General features: G+C 47.3%; 1 protein-coding gene and 1 long non-coding RNA gene across 2 annotated transcripts; both read left to right on the top strand.

The window, feature by feature from the left end:
* Positions 1 to 3826: 3826 nt before the first annotated feature.
* On the top strand, positions 3827 to 6070 carry LOC135291829 (uncharacterized). Its single transcript, XR_010354508.1, has 3 exons — positions 3827 to 4604; positions 5514 to 5551; positions 5948 to 6070. It is a non-coding gene; the product is annotated as an uncharacterized LOC135291829 (long non-coding RNA).
* Positions 6071 to 16526: 10456 nt separating this feature from the next.
* LOC135291832 (serine/threonine-protein kinase PAK 3-like) lies at positions 16527 to 24377 on the top strand. Its single transcript, XM_064406081.1, has 10 exons — positions 16527 to 16991; positions 17219 to 17399; positions 18355 to 18418; positions 20230 to 20278; positions 21425 to 21537; positions 22061 to 22178; positions 22817 to 22916; positions 23350 to 23546; positions 24123 to 24260; positions 24342 to 24377. Exons 2-10 carry the CDS (start codon positions 17393 to 17395, stop codon positions 24375 to 24377), a joined length of 822 nt encoding a protein of 273 aa, XP_064262151.1. The 5' UTR covers positions 16527 to 16991; positions 17219 to 17392.
* Positions 24378 to 24586: the final 209 nt, after the last annotated feature.

The raw sequence follows: 24586 nt of genomic DNA, 5'->3' as shown, positions 1-24586 counted from the left end.
TTTAATAAAAGGCATAATAACAAAGAGAAAAACTCGAGCCAGGTGCAGCAGTCCGCTCCTGGTAAAAACACTTCACAAAAGCACTTAGCTCTTTTCTTCTCTTCTTTTTCTCCCTGATGGATCAAGCGGCACTTTTTGGCTTCTATCCAATTAGATGTCCTCAAGTATTTGCTGAAGTCCCCGAGGTCCCATGAGGTGGCTTTTCACCTAATCCTTGAGAGAAACTTCTGGCCTTCTTTCCTTTTCTGGGGGACAAAGGCTAGTTTTGCCACTCTGCCATTAGGGTGCACACTCCTATAGACATGGCTCTCTTTTCTTTCTTGGTCTCTTACCCCTCTGGCACTCAAAGCTATACTTGCTATTGTAGTCATTAGGTACACGGTCCTGCTAGGATGGTTGACTAATTCAGGAACAAACAGCCTTGCTGCCATACCAGGGACACTGCTCTGGAAATGGGCAGAAAGAGAAACCATTTAATGTTTTTCACTTTAGAAATGTCCATTGCAGCTTTATTTGCAGCAGAGTTACATTTACTGGACTGTCCAATACAATTCCATGTGTCCAGAGCTAACTTTAATCACATAATTTAGGAATGTCCAGCTGTAAATCTCACAGCCATGGGATCAAAAGTCCTTTCCACTTCTGGTTAAGTGGCTCTCCATTCCGGGTCTGGATGTACACCCAGTCTCCTGACTAGTGAGGACATTCTTGAACATTCAGGCTTATTAGTGAGACCAAAACAACAAACTTGCACGATGATAAAAGCATTTTCTCCTAAGGGTTATGCTCTAGCAGCAGCATTTTGGCTTCCAGCCTTTGGTGGCAGAGAAGGCCCAATAGCCAGGGCTGCCAGAAGGAGGCAGGGCAGGAGCAGTTTGCAAAGCTTCATTAAGAATCCAGGGAAACTGAGTCCCCATTTAATCCCCATTTTCTTTCCAGAGAGCCTCTAGGGATATTTCAATCCACCACCTTCTATCAACAACAATAACTTTTTGGAGGTGGTGCCAAGATTTTGTTTTCTCAGTTTTGATCCTTGTATGTTGAAATAACTTACAATAACACAGAAGAAGGTCAACAGGCATCAGCTGTTTCTCATGCATGGTATGGGGTTCCCCCCTCTGCAAGGGGTCCAAACGTTTCATACCACAAGTTGTTCCCTGAGCAAAAGACCAGCGCTTTTCACCATGTGCTTCCTTCTCCAAAAGTTCTATTTCATTCCCCCAAATCCAAATTCGCAAAACATTCTCCATTTCCCTTTCTTTGCGATCATTGCTTATTTTCCAGTGTAGTTCAACCACTTCTGTTGCAGAATGAGGTATCACTGCCAGACACTGCATCCTGGTAAGTGAATTCCTTCTTTATCAAGTGAGCAGGGCTTGGGATGAGGAGGGAAGAAGATTGGCTTTGCAGAGCTGAACCTCTCCTCCAGGGAGCAGAGGAAGGTGACATCATCTTTGGGGCATCCTGCCTCTGTATTTTATAGGGGTGGGCAGAGTTTAGGGTGAGGGGCGGGGTTGGACTTTGAGGCAGTAAAGCCCTCCCAAGGGCTGTGGGGCTGACCTTGCAGTCAGGAAGGCCTGGCTGTTCCTGGACTATGGAAAACACTGCTTCCAGGCCTTCCCCAGCAGTGTTAAATTGCAACTCTAAAGCTCTTTGGCTTTGGAAGAGCGTGTTTCACTGGTTTCTCATGGTTTGGGGGCTGGCTTCATCCTGGCATTCAATTCCTACTCTGGTCTGAGGCTGGCTATTGTTTCAGGCTCAGCAATTTGCAGCTGATGCAGCTCCTTTTCCAGCTGATGGGCACCATACAGCTCTGAGTCAAACCTCCATGCATATGGATACCAGGCATGGTCCTTTACTTGGAGTTTTTAATTTTCTTCTACCAAATTTCATCTTTCTCCACAAGTAACTGTGGATGGTGCTAGTTTCTCTCCATCCCCATCTCTCTTTAGGGCTGGACAAGCTTTCTATATAAGCTTTTAGCAAGTGCGTCACTGGAGAGCAGTTCAGATCAGTTTCTGCGTGGGATTCTATTACTTTTCTGCCAGAAAAGAGCAGCTTTGACTGAAAATTTATTTCTCCTTTATTATGTCATGAACAGTTAATGCTGTATAAAAGGCCCATATCACCTCAAGAGTACCCTGCTTGCTGTGCCAATTAAAATGCAAGCCTCCAAAAACGTTGCTCTATGAGATACTTTAAAAGGATTTAAACTTGTTCATGTACTCTAAGTTAGAAAAGCAGGAGAAATACTGACGAGATGTTCTCAAGAGTTCGGAACAACATCAAAACCCTTCACTGGCAACATTTGAAAATCAGAGAACTTTAAAGCCAAAAATAATTTAGAGCAGGATTCAATCAACATAAAACATTCTATGAAGCATTAATTTAGCCCATTCAACTTGTAATCTTAGTAAGTTAATTTACATTTAGATTACTAAACCTGTTACATTTTAAGTTATTTTCAAAAATCTGATAGGAGGGAAAAGGGAGAAGAAAGAGAAAAAGAGAATGACAGAAAAGAACCAACATAGCTATCACTCCTGGTTCCAGTGGTGTTCAGCTGATAGAAATTCCAAGAAGAGGTAGGGTCAAGACATATGGTGGCCACATATCCCAAGGTAAATAGCCTTTGGCTCTCCTGGGGCCTTCCCCCACATGGGGCTCCCACTCACCTGGCCATTTAGGAGCTGGGTTAGGGGCTCCAGACACAGGTGTGGGGCATTGCCTCTGGTGTGCCAGGGATCAGTGGCCGCTGCTGGGCTGGGATAAAGGCCTGGGGGTGTGGGGCGTGCCGAGTGGGGCATGGCCTCACCAGAGCAAGGCTTGATCTGCCCCCTTCCCCACATACAAGCCCCTGAAAAGTGTTGAGCCAGCAATCTCCTCTAGTCTCTCACAACAAGGTGTCCAGGTTCCTGTGCTTCTTGGCTGTCAAGACTCCACAGATTTGTGGCTGGATATTAAGAAACTTGGACATTTATTCCTTGCAAAAGCGGCAGCATGAGGGTTGTTTATTCTTTCGAAGGCCTTCCCTCCATTCTATGTCCTCTTGTTGAGGTAGTCCTTGTAAAGCCTCTCCTCTCTCTCCTTCTCCATGACAATGGAAAGGGACAATGGAGAAAACAATAAATGAGAGGTTAAAACTATTAGAGTTATAATGTAGTGAGGAAATAAAAAGCAGTGCACAACAATAAGAAGAAAATAATGCAAAAGGAGTAATGGCTTAAGCAACAAAGGTGAAGTGTCACATGGGGCCCCTGGAACAAAGACAGGATGGCAAGGGCTTACAGAATGGTTCTGATGGTAGATGGGGGCTGCTGGTGCTGCCTGGAGCAGCTGTGCACCTGCAGTGGCAGTTTCCTGCTCCCTCTCTGCAGCAGGGATGGTGGCAGTGGCGATGGTGATGGGTGTCTCTCTGTCCCTGCAGAGCTCTGTTTGGCACCGCCACTGCCATCAGTCTGCCACGCTGGGCATGTGTGTGGGAATGGGATCTGCCACTTAGCTGCCTCTTCCTATCACCCTGCTGGGCTCCACTTGGCTTGGCTGGACTCACTTGGGATCAGTGTCACCACTCTGGCTTGCCTTGTTCTGTTGCAGTGGAAAAACAGTCCCACATGCCACCCTGGCCCTGATGGTTTCAGCTGTGTGTCAGAGCTGCCACTTCCGTGCCACCCATTTCAGCCCTGCCTCCTGAGCAATATTGTGGAAGGAGAAAAATGGGGGAAAAAATGGTGGTGGTGCTTTGGTCCCAAGGCCTCCCTGTTAGAGTGAGTCAGACAGAACGATCCTCCTTACATTTTCTGTCATGGCATTTCCCTGCTGTGGGAATGCCATTTCCCATAGCTATGATGTAAAATGTTTTGAATATATAGTATTCAATAATATAATACACATACATATATATAGATATATATATGTGTATATATAAATAAAATATATATACAGAAAGATCCATGACCATGTCTCTGTACCTAGGAGAAACCTCTAAATGTAATTAAAGCAGTGCTTCTTCTCCTTGTTTTCTGATTTCTACCACAAAGGAACAAGCCTTCTGATTTTTGCTCAGCAGAAATAGTGGCCAAAGACTACTAATGTGGTTCCTCACATCCTGGTCCCTTCTCAGTGCTCAGCTTCTCAGTGTGGGCTCTAGGGGCTCAGTGTGTTTCTGCTCTTACATGCCTTGAGCAACAGGTGATGGACTAGGAGGGCTTTTTGTGTTGCTTTGTAGCAGAGGAGAACTTTGCAGGCTTTTTTGGCATTAGGTGTAGAGCAGGTCTGGTTCTATGCATGAATTCACAATCCAGCCTAGGGCGGCTGCTATTGTGATGTCAGCGGCCGCATCCCAGCTTTGTCAAGGCAAAGTTGCTGTGCCAAGGCCTGGAAGGGCTCAGTGTGCAGAGCAGCTCTGTGGCACGCTCACTGCAGGTGAACCTGCTGATTGACGAGGTCTCTGCCAGCAGGACTCAGAGTATTTTTGATTTTCCCACAGGCGTTGTCTGGTGCAGACTTGAGCAGTGCTGCTCGAGCCATGGAGGGAGTGTGTGCTGCAGTTTGCACGGCTTTTTCCGTGGCTTATTCTGGGTACTTTCTCACCCACCTGGCACGTAAGTAGATGTTGCAGCATATGGAAACCAAAATGCCACAAAGAGGCCTTTGGTTGGGTCAAGCCGCTGTCAACAGCTCCAGCTAAGAGAGGGGTGTCTCTAGCCAGTGGGGAGTGGGCAGCATTTGTAATGTGGCCTGCAGGGATTCCACTCCTCCCATGGCACAGCCTGTGGCTATGGAGTTTAGAGTCTCCTCAGTTTGCTGGCTCAAGGAAGACAACTTCCAGGACAGGAAGAGTGGGAGAGCTTGTCAACAGTCCTTGTAAAAGCTGTGCACTGCTCTCCAGGACTGAGGGAAAGTCCCTCAGTTCAAGTCTTCTTGTCTATATTCCCTCATCCCAGCATGTGCCTGTGGACCTTGACACTTCCTGCACGCTAAAAGAGCCATGTGTTCTGTGATGAAGTCACAGAATCAGCTTGGAAAAGGCCTCTGAGATAGACATTTCAGAGGAGTTCTTGTATGCTCCTGAACCCTAGAGCTGTTCCTGTGCTGTGTCACGATAGAACTGCCACCCTGGCTAAGGGGCACTTGGGTGGAGCTTTTCTGGGGAAAGGCTCCAGTGAGCTCATAGCAATTGCTGCATGCAATCTCTTGAGAAAACTGAAGCACAGGAAAGGGAGGAGCTGTAGCTCCTGCTGGGTGGGGTGGGGCAGAAGCAATGATTGTTACAGAACCACTGGGCCTTTCTGAGTCTCAAGTTTCTATGGGTTGAGTGGCCACAGAGGACAGAAGGTAGACACCAGGCAATATTTTGTGCTGTTGCCTTGCTTGCTATGTGACACAGGGGTTGCAGCTGGAGTGATGTAGTGAAAGCAGAATGCTCTGTCTTTGGGTTGACTTTTTGTGGGCTTGCCCAGCACAGGCAGTTTTCTTACAGCATCTGGTTGTTTTTCCCTTGTGTGTTGCAGGTCACATCACCCGTGCCTGGAGAGAATCCGGTCTTTGGGTGAGTGGGAAAGGAGCCTCTGGCCTTGGTAGCATTTGACAATTGTGGAGCAAGCTGTGAGCTGGGCCTGTTGCAGTCCAGTGCCAGCCTGGTTGGATGAATGAAACTACAGTCCAGACCCTTTGCAGCAAGAGCAGCAGCAGCAAGAGAAGCCCAGGCTGTTTTCTCCAGTTTCTTTTCAGAGCTTTTAAGCAGCTGGAAGTGGGGTTGCTTGCTGCTTTAAGCCATGACAGAATTTCTCCTGCACAAGAAAGTGCAGTCCCCTCTAATTGTCCCATTTTACTTGAGCTGGAACAACTTAGAATCCCATTTCTCTGCAGATGATTTCTCCTTAGTGCATCTGGGTCTAGAATATAAAGAAGGTCACTTGTCCCTCACGCTGCTGTCTGTCTGCAGAGCCCAGCACCAACCTCGGAGGATCCTCTGGCTGCGTCTCTTCCTGCAGAAGAGGCCAAAGAAGAGGAAGATGCTCCCCAAACTGCACCTGCTGCCACTGCAGGGCCTGAGCATCCAGCATCAGTAAGTGGCAGCTCTGGGTCGTGCTGTGGCTGGAGCAAAGCATAGCTGCAAGTTTCTGATCAGACAGCACCTCCTGTGCCTGGCTGAAGATGCTGTGGGCCAAAACCTTTCCAGTCCTTCCCTCAGTCAGTGGGGCTTGGAAAAGGGGAGTGGAACTTGGATTGTTTAGGCAGCAGGTTCCTACTGTAATGGACAATCCTGTAAGTTAAGGCCATTGAAAGTGTTACTGTTAAATGTGAAGTTTCAATAAGTTAAGTGTGTTAATTATGTTGTTGTTAAAATGTAAAACTTCTAATGTTACTGTTGATTTGAAGTTGTAATAAGCAAAGTTGTTGTTACAAGGTTGAACCTGTTAGTCCCTGCAGTTCACACCCACCCTTGTTACCTCCGTCAAGTGCTGCCTCCACTGCTCTCTAAAATGGCGCCGAGGAAACCTCCCTGGGAAATATGCAAATCAAGAGGAAGTCAAGAGAATCTAACTAAAGACCCTGAAACCAACAAACTAAACTAAAATTTAAGAAACTAAGTGAATGGTTCTGCTGGCAAAAGGTACTCTTATTCAATTAGTGAGGTTTTAGAACTCACTGTAATTTCAACAGAACAGAGATGAAGTGAGGACCCTAGACTTCGAGCCAGACAGTTGTCTTCCTGGGCACGCTCGTGAGGACGGAAGCCCCAGTTCTGCTGTGCAGCAAAACTGCGTCACCTCCTCCTCTGCGTCGCTACCGGGAGCAGTGGCGGTGTGCGCGACCCCTCGGGCCCCCACCCAGAGCTGATCCTTTAATAAAGGCACTGAAAAGGAGAAAGATCTCCTGCCCATTTTTATATCAGTTGGGGGCTCGTCCGGGGTAGCCACGCCTGAAGAGGACACCAGGAACGGGACGGCCGCCCGCCTGGACCTCCAGGACAGCTGGCTACTCGGACCCAAGAGATCAGCCTGGGACCAGCGACGTCAAGGAGCGCCGAAGGAGTAAGTAATCCCGGCGGCGGGCGTAGGAGGCGTGCGATTGGTGTGTGAGTGAGACGAGGGCCGGCAGCTCGGACCCTCGAAGCGAGTGAGGACCCCCTAGTACCGCGGTTCCGGACTCCCGCGAGGGGGCCGGCCGGGAACGGGGGGAAGCAAGAGGTACTGTTGAGTGAGGCGTCTCCTGGGGATAGTGTGGGCCCCCTCCTGGGCGTGCAGGAGATAGCTAGGTGTGAGTGGCACGCATCAGGGCCTGGTCTCCCTTGGTAAGACCATTGCAGTCTAGGTAGGTCCGGGCGTGTGGAGTGCCTAGATATTGAGTGAGTCACACGCATCACAGGGTGCCCCCAGGCACTGCCAGTACCAGGTGCCCACGAGGGTCCTTGCTTCCCAGGACCGGGCCAGACGTACTGTAGGTGGTGTGCTGCCGCGATTTCAGGGAGGAAATCGTGAACCCACGGCCCAAGAGCACTGGGGTGGGGAGTCTTTAGATTAAGGCAAGGACAGGCACCACACATTCTTGCACACATCCCTTTCGCCTAGGCTATTCTGCTGGGGAGGGATAGCCAAGCCGGATGGTGGACGGCAAAGGGGTCGGGCCCCGCTTGGGTTGATCCCAGATTCTGGGAAGGGATACCCCCGGGTAACCCCACGGAGTCTCCTGGAACCTTCCTACCTCCATTCAAAAAGTGAGGAAGGCAGATACAGTATTAGAACAGGACAGTCTAGTCCGGGGTTAGGACTTGAGGTCCAGCTTGGCGGGTGGCTAGACAAGGGAAGGTCCTGGTGCCCAGGGAGGGGATTCTAATACTAGGGACCCTGGCTGCGTCGAAAAGGGTGCTCAAGAGTCTCTAGGGTAGAGGCAAGGCGCGGGGGTACATTTAGGTGGTGTGAATGTAGTTAGTTTACCCGGGTAAAAAGAGAGAGAGAGAGTGAGAGGGAGAGTGATTGAGAAAGGGTATAAGTTATAAAAAGGGGGGGAAAAAAAGACTTAAGTTAAAGTTATTTATTCAGTTGAAAAAAGACGAAAAATACTTGATTTACTTGTAGATTTGTGTTGCCCGTCAGTAAATTTCCGTTTGGGTAGGGGCACATTTGGGATCTTAGTTTAGTTATTTAAGGATGGGTCAGTGTGTTAGTAAAACAGGGATCCCTTTCAAAGGAAAAAAGAAGATAAAGAGTATTCCATTAGATAGTCCACTTGGACAGTTATTAGACCATTGGGATTCTCAAGAAGCCACTAAAACCCTTGACCAAGTTAGAATGATTTATTATTGTACAGAGATTTGGCCAAAGCTGAAATTACAAGGAAGGTGGCCATGGTATGGAACTCATGATCCATGGATGTGTTCCCAACTGAACCAGTTTTTGCGAACTCAGGAGAATCCCGATATAGAACAACTAACATATGCCGCCTGTTGGCAAGGTGGGGTTGTGAGTGAAGGGAGCGTGAAGATCTGTAAATTAAGGAAAAAAGAAGAAGATAAGGAGGAAAGTGAAGGGGAACAAAGAGTCACTAAGACCTGGGATCCCCTAGATCACCTACCACCTCCTCCTCCAATTTACCCAGTCCTAAACCCCAATTCTATACCTGCTCCCCCAACAGTAATTCCACTGCCACCTCCTCCTAATGCCCCTATGCAGGACCCCCTACCTGCTCCCCCAACAGTAATTCCACTGCCACCTCCTCCTAATGCCCCTATGCAGGACCCCCTACCTGTTCCTCCAACAGTGATTCCACTGCCACTTCCTCCTAACGCTTCTGGGCCAGATCCCAATCCGGTACCTACTCTTCCAGCAGCAAATCTAGTCCCTCCTACACTCTATCCCTCATCTTCAACCGCTCCTTTAACTTCACCTCCTTCCAACATTCCTACCCCTAGACTTGAGCCCTCATCTTCCCCTATGGTTACTCTTTCATCCTCCCCCAGTCATGATACATGTATGCCACCCTCTGTACATCCTCCATTATTATCCCCAAATATAGCTCCTGACGTTCATACTATGAATTTACCTCCTTCCCCCTCACCCATATCTATTCCTTTACCACCCGCCAATTGGAAACTGAGTTCGTCCCCTTTGTCCAGTAACGAACAAGACTCCGTTTTCCAGGTGACCACCCAAACTGACCATAGTATTGAAGGCCCTTGGTGTAACACTAGGTCAAAGACATCGAAACCTGAAAAAATGATGCCTCTCAGGGAAGTCCCAATGGGTGGGATGATAGGAGGGGTAGGATTTGTAAATGCACCACTCACAGCTTCGGAAGTCCGAGGGTTCAAGAAGGAGTTAGGAAATTTAGTAGAAGACCCAGTGGGCATTTCAAACCAAGTGGACCAGTTCCTTGGACCCAATATTTACACCTGGGGAGAACTCAATTCTATACTCAATATCTTGTTTTGTCCTGAGGAGGTTAGGATGATCCGAGCAGCGGGAATAAGGATTTGGGAAAAGGAGAATAGAGTTGGACCCCCTGGAGACCTTAAGATGCCTTTGGTAGATCCAGGATGGGATCCAAATCGGGAGGAGGGCAGGAGGAATATGAGAGATTACAGGTCTCTGATAATTAAAGGTATAAAGGAGTCTGTCCCTCGTAGTAGTAACACTAAATTGGCTTTTGAGGGTACCCAAGAGAAAGATGAGACTCCAGCGAGTTGGCTTACTAGACTGAGGAGGAATTTTCAGCTATACTCTAATATAGATCCCGATAGTCCAGAAGGACAAGTACTTTTAAAAGTGCAGTTCGTTACCAAATCTTGGCCCAACATTAGAAGAAAGTTGGAAAAAATTGAGGATTGGCAAGACAAATGTATAAATGACTTGCTAAAAGAGGCTCTGAAGGTTTACTTAAGAAGGGAAGAGGAGAAGGCCAGGGCAAAAGCTAAAATAATGGTAGCTGTGGCTCGGGAAAGCATCGGGGCGGATAGTAATTCACCGGTACGGTCCCCGGGAATAGACCAAAACAAGCCACCTCCATCGGTGGGACGATATTGGGAAAAGCCAGGATTTAGAAAGGATGGAGAAAGATCAAGGAAGATAGAAGGAGTACCCAGTGATAGGACCTGCTATTATTGCGGGGAGGTTGGACACTTTAGGAGATATTGCAAGAAATTGCGACTAGATGAAGAAATTGTGCAAGAACAGGAAGCATTAGAACGGGTTTTGAGGGGTGATGACTAGGGGTGTCAGGGGCTTTATCTATTAGGGGATCCAATAAGACACCAAGAAGAGCCCCTGGTAAATTTTAATGTGGGTCCCCAAGATGAAGACTTTGAATTCCTTGTGGATACAGGAGCTGATAGATCAAGTATTAATAGACTGCCAATGGGGATGACTCCTGGAAATAAGATCTGTGAAATATTAGGAGCAGAAGGGAAACCGTTTTTAGCACCAGTTGTTGAAAATGTAGAAATAAAAGGAAATTCGAGACAATGTACAGTAGATATTATCTATTTGCCAAAACTAGAAACCAATTTGTTGGGAAGAGATTTACAAGTCCTGTTGGGAGTAGGGATTGTACCAGATAACGGAAAGATGGTCGTTAGACTCATGAGGTTAACTCAAAAGGACTTAGAGGAGATTCACCCCGAGGTGTGGGCTGAAGAGGGAAAATATGGATATTTAAACATTCCACCGATAAAGGTAGAAATGCAAAAAGACATTCCTCCCATACGGGTAAAGCAATACCCCATATCATCAGATGGAAGGAAGGGACTGGCACCAGTGGTTGAACATCTATTAAAGGAAGGCATCCTCGAACCCTGCATGTCCCCCCACAATACCCCCATACTAGCCATTAAAAAGACCGAAGGAAAATACAGGTTAGTCCAAGATCTGAGAGAGGTAAATAAGAAGACTATTGCAAGATACCCCGTAGTGCCTAATCCTTACACGTTGCTAAGTCAAATCCCGAGAGAACATGCTTGGTTTACTATCATAGACCTGAAGGATGCTTTTTGGTCTTGTCCCTTGGCAGAGGATTGCCGGGATTGGTTTGCATTTGAGTGGGAACATCCAGATAGAAACCGGAAAATGCAGTTAAGGTGGACGCGCTTACCACAGGGATTTACTGAGTCCCCTAACCTGTTTGGGCAGGCACTAGAAGAGCTATTAAATCAATTCCATCCTAACGGAGAAATAAAATTGTTGCAATATGTAGATGATCTATTAATCTCTGGGGAACAGAAAAGCGAAGTCAGAACTGCCAGTATACAACTATTAAATTTTCTAGGGGAAAAGGGGCTGAAGGTATCGCGAGATAAGTTGCAATTTGTAGAATCGGAAGTCACCTATTTAGGACATGTGATTGGAAGGGGGTATAAGAAATTAAGTTCTGAAAGAATTACAGGAATTCTTTCCATCCCAGCTCCAAAAACTAAGAGAGATGTAAGAAAACTCCTGGGATTATTTGGGTACTGTAAATTGTGGATAGATAATTACACACAGAGAGTAAAATTCTTGTATAATAAATTGGTAGATCAAGAACCAATCAAATGGACAATAGATGATGACCGGCAATTACAAGACCTAAAGAATAAATTATCTTCAGCCCCTGTACTAAGTTTGCCCGATCTTAGTAAGGAATTTGATCTATTTGTAAGTGCAGAAGAAGGAATCGCCTATGGGGTACTTACCCAAGAATGGGGAGGATCACGAAAACCTGTAGCATTTCTGTCCAAATTACTAGATCCTGTAGCCCGGGGGTGGCCAACTTGCCTGCAAGCGATTGCAGCTGCAGCAGTCTTGATTGAAGAGGCCCGGAAATTAACATTACAAGGAAAAATTAAAGTGCATACACCGCATGATCTCAGAACTGTTCTTAGCCAAAGGGCCCAACAGTGGCTCACGGATTCTAGGATTTTAAAATATGAGATCATCCTGATAGATACTAAGAATCTGGACCTTGCTACCTCTAAGTGCCTTAATCCTGCCCAATTTCTTTTGGGAGAACCCGTGAACAACCTAGAGCATGATTGCCTAGAGTTAATACACATGCAAACAAAGGTGAGAGAAGATCTTGGGGATGTACCCTTACCTTATGGGAGAGTCTTGTTCACAGATGGATCCTCTAGAGTAGTCTCTGGGAAAAGAGCTTCTGCGTATGCGATAATAGATGGTAAAAATATGGAAGTTGTAGAAAAGGGGAAGCTGTCTTCGAATTGGTCAGCACAGTGCTGCGAAGTATTTGCATTAAAAAGGGGACTAGATCTGTTAGAAAAAGATAGCGGCACTATATATACTGACTCGCAATATGCATTTGGCATCGTACACACCTTTGGCAAAATCTGGGAAGAGCGTGGATATTTAAATTCTAAAGGGAAAAATCTAGTACATACAGAACTAATAAAGTTAGTATTAAAATCTTTACAAAAGCCAACAGAAATAGCAATAGTGCACATCAAAGGACACCAGAAAGGAGATAATTTTGAGATAAAAGGAAACAAACTTGCTGACCAAAAGGCTAAGGAGGCAGCCTTAGAAATAGGAGAACCAATTAAGATCTTCAAGCTAGAAAGGAAAGCCAGACAACAAGAAGACGAAGTAAGGCCAATCTTTAGTGAGAAGGAACGAAAAGCGATAGAGGAATTGAAATTACACCAAGGGGAACGTGGTGAATGGTTAACTCAAGATGGGAGGAGGTTTCTAAACCAGGCATTAGCACGGAAGATATTAACAGAAATCCACAAATTAACACATTGAGGAACCCAGGGACTATGCGACCACTTCTTGAGAGAAAACATATGCATTGGAGTGTATGAATTAGCTAGGACAATAACCAAAGGGTGTGTAATCTGTCAAAAAGTTAATCAAAAAGTAATGAGAAGAATAGAACCTGGTGGAAGAGAATTGGCTTTAAGACCATTCCAAAATATACAGATAGATTTCACTGAAATGCCCCTAGCACAGGGATATAAGCATCTATTGGTAATAGTAGATCACCTCACCCATTGGGTGGAAGCTTTCCCCACCAAAAAGGAAACTGCAGAGGTGGTCGCAAAGATAATCCTGGAAGAAATCATTCCCCGGTATGGTTTAGTAAACACGATTGATTCTGATAGAGGGCCTCACTTTGCTGCTCAGGCCTTACAACGAATAATTGAAGCCTTGGGGATGAAATGGAGACTACACACTCCATGGCATCCCCAGAGCTCGGGCAGAGTTGAAAGGATGAATAAAACACTTAAAAATGTGTTGACAAAGTTAATATCTGAGACCAAATTAAATTGGCTAAAGTGCTTGCCCTTAGCCTTATTACGTATTAGAACAAGACCTCGAGCAGACATAGGGGTTTCCCCCTATGAGATGATGTTTGGGCTTCCCTTCTTATTGTCCCCCTACAGTACTGGAAATTATCTAGATGGAGAAGAAGCTACACGGAAGTATTTAGGAGTAATTGGGAAAACGTTGGAGGACCTCAGAAAAAAGGGATATATACCTCAAACCTCTCCTCATGATACAAATGTTCATGATATTCATCCTGGGGATTGGGTACTAATTAAATCATGGAACAATACGCCTCTAATGCCTAAGTTTGAAGGTCCCTTTCAGGTGTTGCTGACCACTCACACGGCGGTATTGACTCAAGAAAAGGGTTGGACACATATTACTAGAGTTAAAGGGCCGGTAACACCTCCCAACGCAGGATCCAACTCCCTTGATCCATCTACCGGACCAGTAGAAGGAACCTCATCTACCAGTTCGCGGGAATGGACTGTAATCCAGAACCCGACAGATCTAAAGATAACTCTTAAGAGAAACCCGAGGACTGACAAAGACTGAAAGTGAAATCAGAGAGTTATGTCTATAAAAGTTCAGAAATTTGTTGTAATGTTGTTAGTGTTCTAAGAGTTAAGAAGTTAAAATTATTCCCTATGGAAAATTAATGAAAATTAAATTCTCCTACTGAGCTTTCCTAAAAAGGGGCAGTGAAAATTAGTAATTAGAGAGTGAAACAGCTAGTGTAAAAGGACTCTTATCAGACCTCTAAGAAGACCTTAGATCCAAGAGGCAAGACCGGAGGGAGCAAACAGGGGAGAAATGGCCCCTACCGGACTCTTGGGGAAACTGGTACTGGTGCTAGTGATGAGTGCTGATGAGTGCTGCTCTTAGCAGAGACGATGACCCTTGCACCAAATGTTATCATCCTATCTATGATGGGGAAGACCTGAGGTCCTTCTTTAGAGTCCATACCAACATAAACCCGAGCTGTTTTAATCACTCTCAGTTAATTACCTGTCGAGAAGATGGGAAAGTATATTGGACTACCAGGAATACAGCCACTTATAGGCAACGCCTGCTTGGGGAGTGCCCAGTAGGAGAATCCTGGTTTTGTTTTGAACATGAAGGATTGAAAGACTTGGTAAAGGAAAAACAGCTGATAAGGGAGAGAGAAATCCCGGATGCTCCCTTAGAGAGAAATTTATTTATAGATCTAGTGGAGAAAATAAGCAAAGAGTTAAACTTAACTGAATGCTGGGTTTGCGGAAGTACTCAAATGACAGAAATTTGGCCATGGGAGGGAATTAGCCTAAGCCCACTAGAAATTCTAAGATGGAAACAAACAAAATTAGATTATGAATCTTTGACATCCCGTGGAAAAGAAAAATGGAATTTAAAATCAAGAGTAGTAGGTGAAGAATGTATACTGAGAATAGGAAAAAGATACAACACCCCTGTAGGAAAAATGGCATGTAAAAGGTATATAATGATAAGGGAACAAGATTCCAAATGGGTCCCAAAGGAACCCAATACATATTGGGCTGTTGGAAAAACTGAGACAGGATGTATATATCATGAAGGATATAAGCTCCATAAATGTACAGGAAAAAGAATAAATCCCTTCTGGGGGATTAGGGAACTATCAAAATTCTGGGAATTGCCAGGTGAAACTGAGGATGAGTTCTGGCAAGCCCCAGAATATTTGTTCTGGATCTGTGGAAACACCGCTTACACCAGGTTACCTGGAGATTGGATGGGGAGTTGCACCATAGGGATCATTAAACCAGCCTTTTTCCTATTGCCTAAGAAATCAGGAGCACACTTAGGAGTCCCGGTATATGATGACTTACGGAAAGATAATAGAAAGAAAAGAGATGTAATTGACATGGGAGGTACACAAGTATGGAGAAGTAAAGTATGGACTCCAGAAGAAATTATTCAAACATATGGGCCAGCCACATGGGCTCAGGATGGATCCTGGGGCTACCGTACCCCTATCTATATGTTAAATAGGATAATCAGGCTCCAAGCAGTACTGGAAAAAGTTTCAAATCGAACAGCGCTAGCATTCGAACATATAAGTGACCAATTGTCCCAAACGAGAACAGTAATTTATCAAATTAGGTTGGCAGTAGACTACTTATTGGCAGATGAAGGAGGGATATGTGGAAAATTCAACTCGTCTGAGTGCTGCTTGGAGATTGATGATAAAAGTACAGTAATAAAAAATATCTCTAAGGAAATCCGCAAACTGGCCTATGTTGGAAATCAGGAATGGACACCTCTAATAAATAGTAACTGGTGGGATGAGTTCTGGTCCTTTAAAGGAACATGGTGGAAAAAGGCTGCGTTTATAACCATCTGTTCAATAACCGGTTTGGTGTTTTTACCTTGTCTGTTCCCTTGTCTAGTCAAAATACTAACTTCCACAGTACAGGCAAGTATTCGACGTCTTGAAGTAAATACTCAAAAACAGGCAAAAATAATGTTGATGGAAAGCCAGAGGCCAAACCACGAGACGGCAAAAGAGGTATATAATAAATATCAAAAACTCAGGAAATTTTATTTCCAAGAGCAAGAAACAGCAAATTGATGCGGGCATCAGCCCGATCAAAGGAATAGAGGGGGGAGTTGTAATGGACAATCCTGTAAGTTAAGGCCATTGAAAGTGTTACTGTTAAATGTGAAGTTTCAATAAGTTAAGTGTGTTAATTATGTTGTTGTTAAAATGTAAAACTTCTAATGTTACTGTTGATTTGAAGTTGTAATAAGCAAAGTTGTTGTTACAAGGTTGAACCTGTTAGTCCCTGCAGTTCACACCCACCCTTGTTACCTCCGTCAAGTGCTGCCTCCACTGCTCTCTAAAATGGCGCCGAGGAAACCTCCCTGGGAAATATGCAAATCAAGAGGAAGTCAAGAGAATCTAACTAAAGACCCTGAAACCAACAAACTAAACTAAAATTTAAGAAACTAAGTGAATGGTTCTGCTGGCAAAAGGTACTCTTATTCAATTAGTGAGGTTTTAGAACTCACTGTAATTTCAACAGAACAGAGATGAAGTGAGGACCCTAGACTTCGAGCCAGACAGTTGTCTTCCTGGGCACGCTCGTGAGGACGGAAGCCCCAGTTCTGCTGTGCAGCAAAACTGCGTCACCTCCTCCTCTGCGTCGCTACCGGGAGCAGTGGCGGTGTGCGCGACCCCTCGGGCCCCCACCCAGAGCTGATCCTTTAATAAAGGCACTGAAAAGGAGAAAGATCTCCTGCCCATTTTTATATCACTACTGTTCTGAAAGGGGCTGTGAATTTGTCTTAGCAAGAGACAAGAGGTAGCATTAGGATGTCTTTGGATGCTCCTGGGGTACAAGTGAGGCCCTTGGTGGCCAGTGGCTGTGCAGGCTCCCTGTCCCCTGTGAGGAGAGCAGTGCAAAGATGCAGTTCACAAGCTTGCAGGACATGAGGAGGCACTGTCCCCAGCAGGGACCTGGCCCTCCCCACAGAGCAGCTAAAGTCAGTAGCTAAAGGAAGAGCTGAGCTGCAGCGGGGCCTGTAGCTGAATATAGGTGAGGTGGTGAATGACAGGTTCTTCCTGTCCCTCATGCTGCTGTCTGTCCACAGAGCACAAGGGCAGCGTCAGCACCTACTCTGGCTGCCTCTGTACCCGAGGAAGAGGCTGAAGAGGAGGAAGGTGCCAATGAACCTGGCCCTGCTGTCAGCCCACAGCCAGAGCAAACAACACCAGTAAGTGCCTGCTCTGGGTAGCAGCGTCTTTGGTGTCATTTTGTCCGTCATATAAAAGCAGCCTTTGGATTTTGTGCCTTGAGCTGTTGAAGCGGGCTGCACAGGCTGAGAGGTGAAGAGCCCTGGGTGTGGCCAGCAGCATCTTCCTAGGGGCTTGCATTTGAAATAAGATGGGAGGGGCATCTCTGCCAGGCACATTTGTAACCCAAATTCATTTCTTGTCCCAGAGCTCCATCTCCTCTGTCCTGGCACCTGCACGAGCTGCAGCTGAAGGCTCGGGAGAAGGCTCCAGTGCCCAGGCTGGAAGCTCAAGCACGAGCAGCTCGTGCACCTGGAGCACGACCAGCTCGTCTGGCAGCAGAGAGCAGCAGCGAGAGAGGACAGAGGACAAGTGCCTGGCCATGCTGAGTAGGTCCTTTGTGATCCTTGTGTGCAGGAGCAGTGCCTTGTGTGTGCGTGTGTCGGCATGAGCTGTCCCACCTCCTGCTCCTGCTCAGCTGAGTGCCAGGTCCTGAGGCCTCCTCCACACAGGCCCTGTTGTTGTGCTCTGAGGTGGTGAGGGATCAGCGGGGTGTTGCTCCTGCCTCTGACAGCAGCTCGGCCTGGTTTGGCTTTGCCTGAGCTTCCCTGTGGGCAAAAGGCCAGGCAGAGATTGTTTCTGGCTGAGCAGGAGGCTGTGACCTCGCGAATGAGTAGGCCTCAAGGAGCTCCTGCGGGGCCCAGCTGCTGTGGGCATGGCCAAGGTCATCTCCAGCACTCAGCCTGTCCTAAAGGCTGAGGGACCTCATTCCTGAGGCAATCACAGTAGCTTATAACATGAGCTGCTGCTCCTGAAAGGCTGAAGGGCATTGTTTAGGCAAAGTCCTGCTTAAAGCTGGAGATCTGGGCTCTGCTGGAAGCACTTTGCAAATATTCTTCCTGTTCTGGAGAAGGCAGCTGATGACAAAAATTGATTCCAGAACCCAAGATGCCTTTGATGTTTGCAAGGATGAAAGCTTGTGTTGAATGTTGCAGAGTGTTCATTGCCAAGAACAGGAAGGCTTTGTTTTTCCTGCTGCCCTTAATGTTTATAGACAACAACCACTTCTCTTGGTTAGAGTTTTCTGATCCCTGTCTCCTCTGACTGTTGCTCTGTGTGCTTAGATTTTACTTCAGACTTTTAGTTTTGTGCAGGCCATCTGTGCTGCAGGGCTGCTTGTCTTGCTGCTGCTGTTTTTGAGGTGGTGCTGGTGTGGTGGTGTTGTTGTTTCCCGACTGACTGAGTTGAAAGGGCCCAGTGTCCCGGAGAGTGGGGCTGCCTTTGTGACCTGCTGCAGGGTAGGATTTCTTTTGAAGTGAGCATCTTTCCTTGGGATTTTTACAGAGATGCTGGTGAGCGAGGGAGATCCTGAGGCTAAATACACAGAACTGGAAACTATTGGCAAAGGGTGAGTGCAGCCACAGTTCCTTCTTCAAAGGGAGGGGCAGTGTGTTTTGCTGGTGTCCCATCTCCCCAGAGTGACATCAGGCAAGCTCCAAAGCTGTTCAGACACTGCATTAAGGTGATGCCAGGTGATCTCTCAGTGCTGGCCAGCATTTATAGCTGTGTTGTGAAGGCACAGCAGAGACACCTGAATGCTGGCAATGTCTTATCTGTGGCAAAGAGCAGCACCTGGCAGACCTCCTGTCCCTCAAGTGTGTTCGCACCTGTTTGCCACTTTTTGTAGGAGAAATAATTTTGGCATGTCATAAAAGAATACAGAGTACGTGGGAATGAAAGGAGGAGAAACTTCATTGCCTCACAGGTCAAGTTAGCAGCTGACAGCTGTCAGGAAACAGCTCTCAGTAACATTTCTTTCCAATATTTTGCTGCAAATAAAATTCAGTGGTCAGGATGACCACCACCAAGTCTAGAAGCCAAAAGCAGAAATGAAAGGAGCTGCTCTCTTTTTTGGCTAAGGTTGCAGAAGGCAAAGATTCAGGGGCATGCCCATTGGCAATGCACTCCAGAGGAAAAGGCATCATCTGCCTGATGGCAGACCCCTCGTGGATCCTGTGGGCTTTAGGCCTTTGCTGCAAAGAATCCACCAAGCTGTTCCCTTTGAAAGCCAGCTCTGCTGACTGTAGATGGGATTGATTTGCAGCATTTTCTCTGTACCAGGTGTTCTGGTTTAGGGTGAATTTTGGAGGAAACCTCCAGAAAGGGCCCCTCCCAAAAGCAAACCCACACAGCCACTGCCCCCAGCCGGTTTGGGAACAATTTCCTTGGAGAGAAGTGGAAAGAAATTGTTTATTTAACAGAGAAATCACTCCCCAGCACACAAAATGAACAATCATGGATGACAAAACTCAATTCCTGCTCTGAAGAGATGGCAAGTTCAGAAAGTCTCTCCTGGGGGTTGTCATTCTCCAGGGCTGGGAAAGGCTGCAGAGTAGGCCCTGGTGGGCTACAAAGTGTGAGCTCTCGGTGTTTTGCCAGGTCCCAGTCTGGAGCAGGTTCGAATGACTCCAAGAAAAGGGAAAGAAAAACAGTAAAGGGAAAACTCAGACTGCCTTAGCTAGCTAAACTAACTAAAAAGCAAAAGGAGTGTGGTGTGTGGCCCCATCTGTGCCCAGACAACAACACTGGAGTTCTGTGTTCCAGCAGACTGCGGGGGAGAGTGCAGCTGATAACAAAACTCTGTGCTCCCTCTTCTCCCGGCCCCTATAGTCTGATCCAGTCTTGGAGGCACAGAATATAACATCCAGCATAAACAGAACAGGTGACTGGGGAAACAAGCATCATAACGTCACCCTAGAACAGAAGCCAAATGTACAAGAAGTCGCCAGAAAAGTGGAGTCCTTCCAGTGTCTGGTGCACGGAAGAGAAGCAGCTGCCAATGGCTCTGGACCCAGAACACAGCTGCCTAAGGATCCTGTGTTTTGAGGACTTCTCCATTTGTGTATGCAGCAAGGGAAGCCTTTGCCTGCTCTGGCTGTGGCTGGACACTACTTTCCTTGCAAGCTGGAGAAGGGATCTGTGTCTGTTTGAGTTTGGCAGACAGACTCCAAGGAGAGGTGTAAGAACACCCAACCAGCAAATTCCTGTAAAAATCCGACACATGCACAGCTAGAGAAAGAGAAAAGGGAGAAAAAACCCAGAGAAGAATCTGTGGTGTTCCATTTACTGTTTTCCCCAGGACTTTGTTCCTGTTGGACTTGTTTTGCACTTGCAGGGACTAAAGGACTTCTTCTTTCTCTGCTGCTGTTTTGTTTCTAGGGGTTTCGGCACTGTGTGCATGGCAGTGGAGACTGCCACAGGAGAAGAGGTAAGCCTCAAGCAGCGCCGCAGCTTCTGCAGCTCTCGAGTGCCCTCCCCTCTGCTGTGAGCTGTGGCTGAGCTTTGGCTCGCCAGCAGAGCTTTGCTGCAAAGGCAAATGGAGTGCAGAGCAGCGTCTGCCTGCCAAATACAGTGGGGACAGATTTTGTCCTTCTCAGCTGCCCCAGGGGATGCAAGGAGGCCAAGCGGTGTCTTTCAGAGGAGGACACAGGGCTGGGTCTAAGTGCCCAGGTGGTGTCTCAGAGCATGGCACTGCTCTTTGGGGCTGCAGCGTTCCTGAATTCTCATTTCTGGCTGTTAGCCAATACATGGGAATCGTGCTGGTAGTTCTGCAGCCACCTGCAGTGCTGCCCTTGGGATCTGTGCTTAGAGAGAGAGAAAGGTCTGCAAGGAGTGTCTCAAGGGCCTGAGTCCTGCTCAAAGCCTGGTGTACATCCCTAGAGGATCGAGGCATGGCTTATTTCTTTTTACAGTCAGGCAGTAATTGCAAATATCAGTGGTGTGAAGTAAAGTATTTTAGTGGAATAATATGCAAATTCCTGAAGTGAGGAATTGCTTGGATTGTCTATTTTGGAGGTGTCCTTAATGATGTTTTCATCATCACGGCATTTTTTCTGTGAAATATGTAGGGTTGTATTTCTTAGGGGGAATAACCCTCAAGATGTTTTTAGGACACAATTTTATCTGTCATGTCTGTAAGGGTTTGCTTTCTAGTTGTGCAATGGAGAATGCCAGTGGTTGCTGGAGTAATGATCAAGCCCCTAGAAGTGCCCAAGGTTTCCCAGCAGTTTTGCTCCATTTTTACTGGCACAGAATCGATTCCTTCTTGCAAGAGGTGTGTCAATGTCAATGGGAATGATAAAGGAAGGCCCTGGGGAAGACTGTGGGCACAGTGAGTGTTGTTAGAGCTTTGACGTGGAGAGCTTAGACTGTGTTTCTCCCAGGTTTACAAGGCAAAGGATATCTGTCACTCTGTCCTGGGAGGTGCCCAAGCACGGGGTCTGATGTCCAGTCACAAGGCAGTTTGGCCCAGCCCAGCTGGGGCTGCTGTCATCCCGTAATCACTGTCTCCATCATCCCCTTGAGCTCCTGTGCCACAGACTTCTTTGGTTCATGGCTTTCCATGTTTTTTTAGGTGGCCATCAAGAAAATTAGTCTCCTGCAAGAGAGCAGCAGCGAGCTGTGCCTGAATGAAATCCAGGTCATGTGTGGCACTAAGAATGCCAACCTTGTGAACTATGTAGACAGGTGAGTGGTTCTGCTGTTCTGCCATGAAAGGTCATTCACATCCTGCAAGCCAGAGGTGCAACCACTCTTTTGGGCACTGACAAAAGAGGATGGAGCTGTTAATTCCTGTTTCTGGGCTGATCTACAGCATCTTGGGAAAAGATTGCATTGGGGCTGCTTTCATCTTTCCTGGCATACCTTGCTTGAAGGGTGCTTTCAAAGACAGGACTGGGCCCTGTCTTACTGAGTCAACAGCCTCCAAGTTCCTGTTCTCTCTCCACATTGTTTTGTTGTGTTTGGGGTTTGATTTTTCCCCTGGGTCTGAAGTGCTGACAAAGCACTGTCTATTGTATTTCCCTTGGCCTGTTGCGTTGGTGTGGATACCGAGCAGTCTTTTAAACTGCACAGAGTTCAAGTCCTGCAGAGCGTAGTGAATGACTACTCACTTCCTCCTGTGTTCCTCTGAGAGAGACACAGAAACAAGAATCCATCAGGTTGTGTAAGTGCGTGCGTTCATCTCCAGGCTGTTGTTTCCTCCTTTCAGCTACCTGGTGGATGAGGAACTCTGGCTGGTGATGGAATACATGGACGGAGGTTCTTTACACGATGTCATCAGGGAGACTCGCATGGCAGAAGAAGAGATAGCAGCTGTCTCTCGGGAGGTAAGGGATGGCACTTGTGCTTCCCATGGCTTGGTCGGGATGGTCCTTCCAAATGGGTGATAAGGAGAGGAGAGATTTCATCTTCCAAGCCTTTCTCTTATGTCCTTGGCAGTAGCAAGAGCATCAGAAGTGCCTGCCAGTGTCCCTGCCCTTCTTCTAGTGTGTTTGTCTTTGCCTCTCTAAACACTTGCCTGGAGCCTGTGTGTGCTGCATTCCTTCCCTGTAAGGGCAAAGGCACTGGTGGCGCAAAGTGAAGCAAGGGGCAAAGACAAAGAGATACTCACAGGACTCTCCCAGAGCTCAGCCTCAAAGGAGAGCCTTGCACCCAAAGTGGTGTTTGCAAAAGCATCCACTGCTGTCTGGCTGGAGAGAGCACAGCCACTGCAGCAGGGCTCCTTCAGCCTGTGTTTGCAGGGCACTGGCCAGAGGAACAATTGCCCTTTCTCTTTCAGAAGCAAACACACCCTCACTTAGAAAGGCACTGCTGTTCTCGTGGTGGAGCAGCAGGCTCTTGCCCTTGCCAGCAGCCTGTCCTGCCATGGCTCACCATCCCCCAGGAAGTCAGTGTTGCAGATGTGCCACTTTGCTGCCTGTGGGATGAAGTCCACTTAGGCTTGTGTTTCTTTTTCCTCTCTCAGTGCCTGCAAGGCCTGGATTTCCTTCACTCCAAGCAAGTGATCCACCGAGATATCAAAAGCCACAACATTCTCCTGGGCTTGGATGGATCAGTCAAGTTGGGTGGGTGTTGCTGGCCAGGCTCAGCCGTGGCAGGCTGCGGTGTGGGGCTGCCTTTGGGTGGCTCCAGTTCCCTGCAGTGGGACCTGTGGCAGTGCAGGCTGCCCTGCTGCAAGCACAGAGCACAGCCACAAGGTGCAGGGAGGTGTTGCTGGGAAGAAAGGCTCAGGGATGGCTTTGGGTTGTGTGTGTCCCTTCCCAAGCAAGGCAGTTACAGTCTAATAGCTTCAGGGGACTAAAATCCACTGCCTGAAACTGGGGGCTTTTGCTAAGTGGCCAATTCCGTATTTCCTTGGCTGCAGGCCTGAGGAATGGCAGCATGGCTCCTTTACAGCTGGGTTCCACACTGCCTTCTTGGACATTGGTACAGTGGGGATTTCTTTTGTTTGCTTTCCTAAGTCACGCTGGCTTGATCAGAGTGGTTTTTCCTCCTCAGCTGATTTTGGCCTTGCTGCTCAGCTTACTGCTGAGCAGAACAAACGGAGATCAGCTGTTGGGACTACTTACTGGATGGCGCCAGAAATTTTCACCAGGAAGCCCTACGGCCCCAAAGTGGACATCTGGTCCTTTGGCATCGTGGGGATCGAGATGGTGGAAGGAGCGCCTCCGTACCTGATGAAAACCTCCCGCACGGTACGCTGCAGCTGCTCTCAGACACTGCTGTCACCCTAACAAAATCTGCTCCCATCCTTCTGCCTGGGAAGCTTGCCAACAACTGAAAATGATAGGTTCCAGGCTGCACAGTCTCTCGTGCTTCTTGGCCAGATCATCCCCTTGCCATTTTTGTGCATGAACAGGACCTAAAAATCAGGATGCCTTTTGCTTGGCAGAAGCTTTGCCTAAGGGAGCAGTGAGCAGTGCTGAGCTGCATTTTATGGAATAATCCTTGGAAATAGAAGAGTTGGACAAAAGTCAGTCTTCCATATCACTTGTAGAGGCTGTGTGAAGCAAAGTGTGCTTTTGCTGATGGAGTTGCTGCTACTTCCATCATCCAGTGAAATCAGGGGTCAAGGCAAGAGCCTTTGCCTACTGGACTGGCTATGGCTGCCTCTGGCTTTGGGTAGTTTTAGTAGGGGTAGGAAAGGTATCTGCCACCCTGTGGCAGGGAGTAAAGTGCCACTGGAGAGTGGAGCTTGTCCAGTGGGGTCTGTGTGAGCAGTTTGGGGTGCAAAGGAGACAGGTAGAGTGTGGCATTTCCTTCTTCTCTAGGTTCAACAGCTGATAAGCACCGGGGCCCCCCTGAAGCTACAGAAGCCCAGGCAACAGTCGGCGTGGCTGCGAGACTTTCTGCACTGCTGCCTGGAGAGGGACGAGGACAGGCGCTGGTCTGCCCAGGAACTTCTGCAGGTAAAAGGCAAAGCGGCTGCAGGTCCTGGATGTGGAGAGAGAGGTGCACAGAATGCCCTCCTTTCTGTATCTTTCTGGTAGCCAGAGAAAGCCTGCTTCAGGCTGTGGGGAAAGTAGAAGTTCATTGCTTCTTTTTCTCTTTGGGCTGCATCCGTTTGTAACATCAGCCAAGCCAGTCTCCACCCTGACGCCTCTGATCATGGCCACGCAGCAGTTCATGGCTGACAGCAGATTCTAGCCCTGGAGGAGGCCTTTGTTGTTGTTTGTAGTTTGTAGTTTGTAGTTTATAGCTTGTAGTTTGTAGTTTGTTATGAGTGATAGTCAGA

This window comes from Passer domesticus, unplaced genomic scaffold, assembly GCF_036417665.1.
Source record: "Passer domesticus isolate bPasDom1 unplaced genomic scaffold, bPasDom1.hap1 HAP1_SCAFFOLD_130, whole genome shotgun sequence".
NCBI lineage: Eukaryota > Metazoa > Chordata > Aves > Passeriformes > Passeridae > Passer > Passer domesticus.
This window is presented reverse-complemented; position numbering and strand designations above follow the sequence as displayed.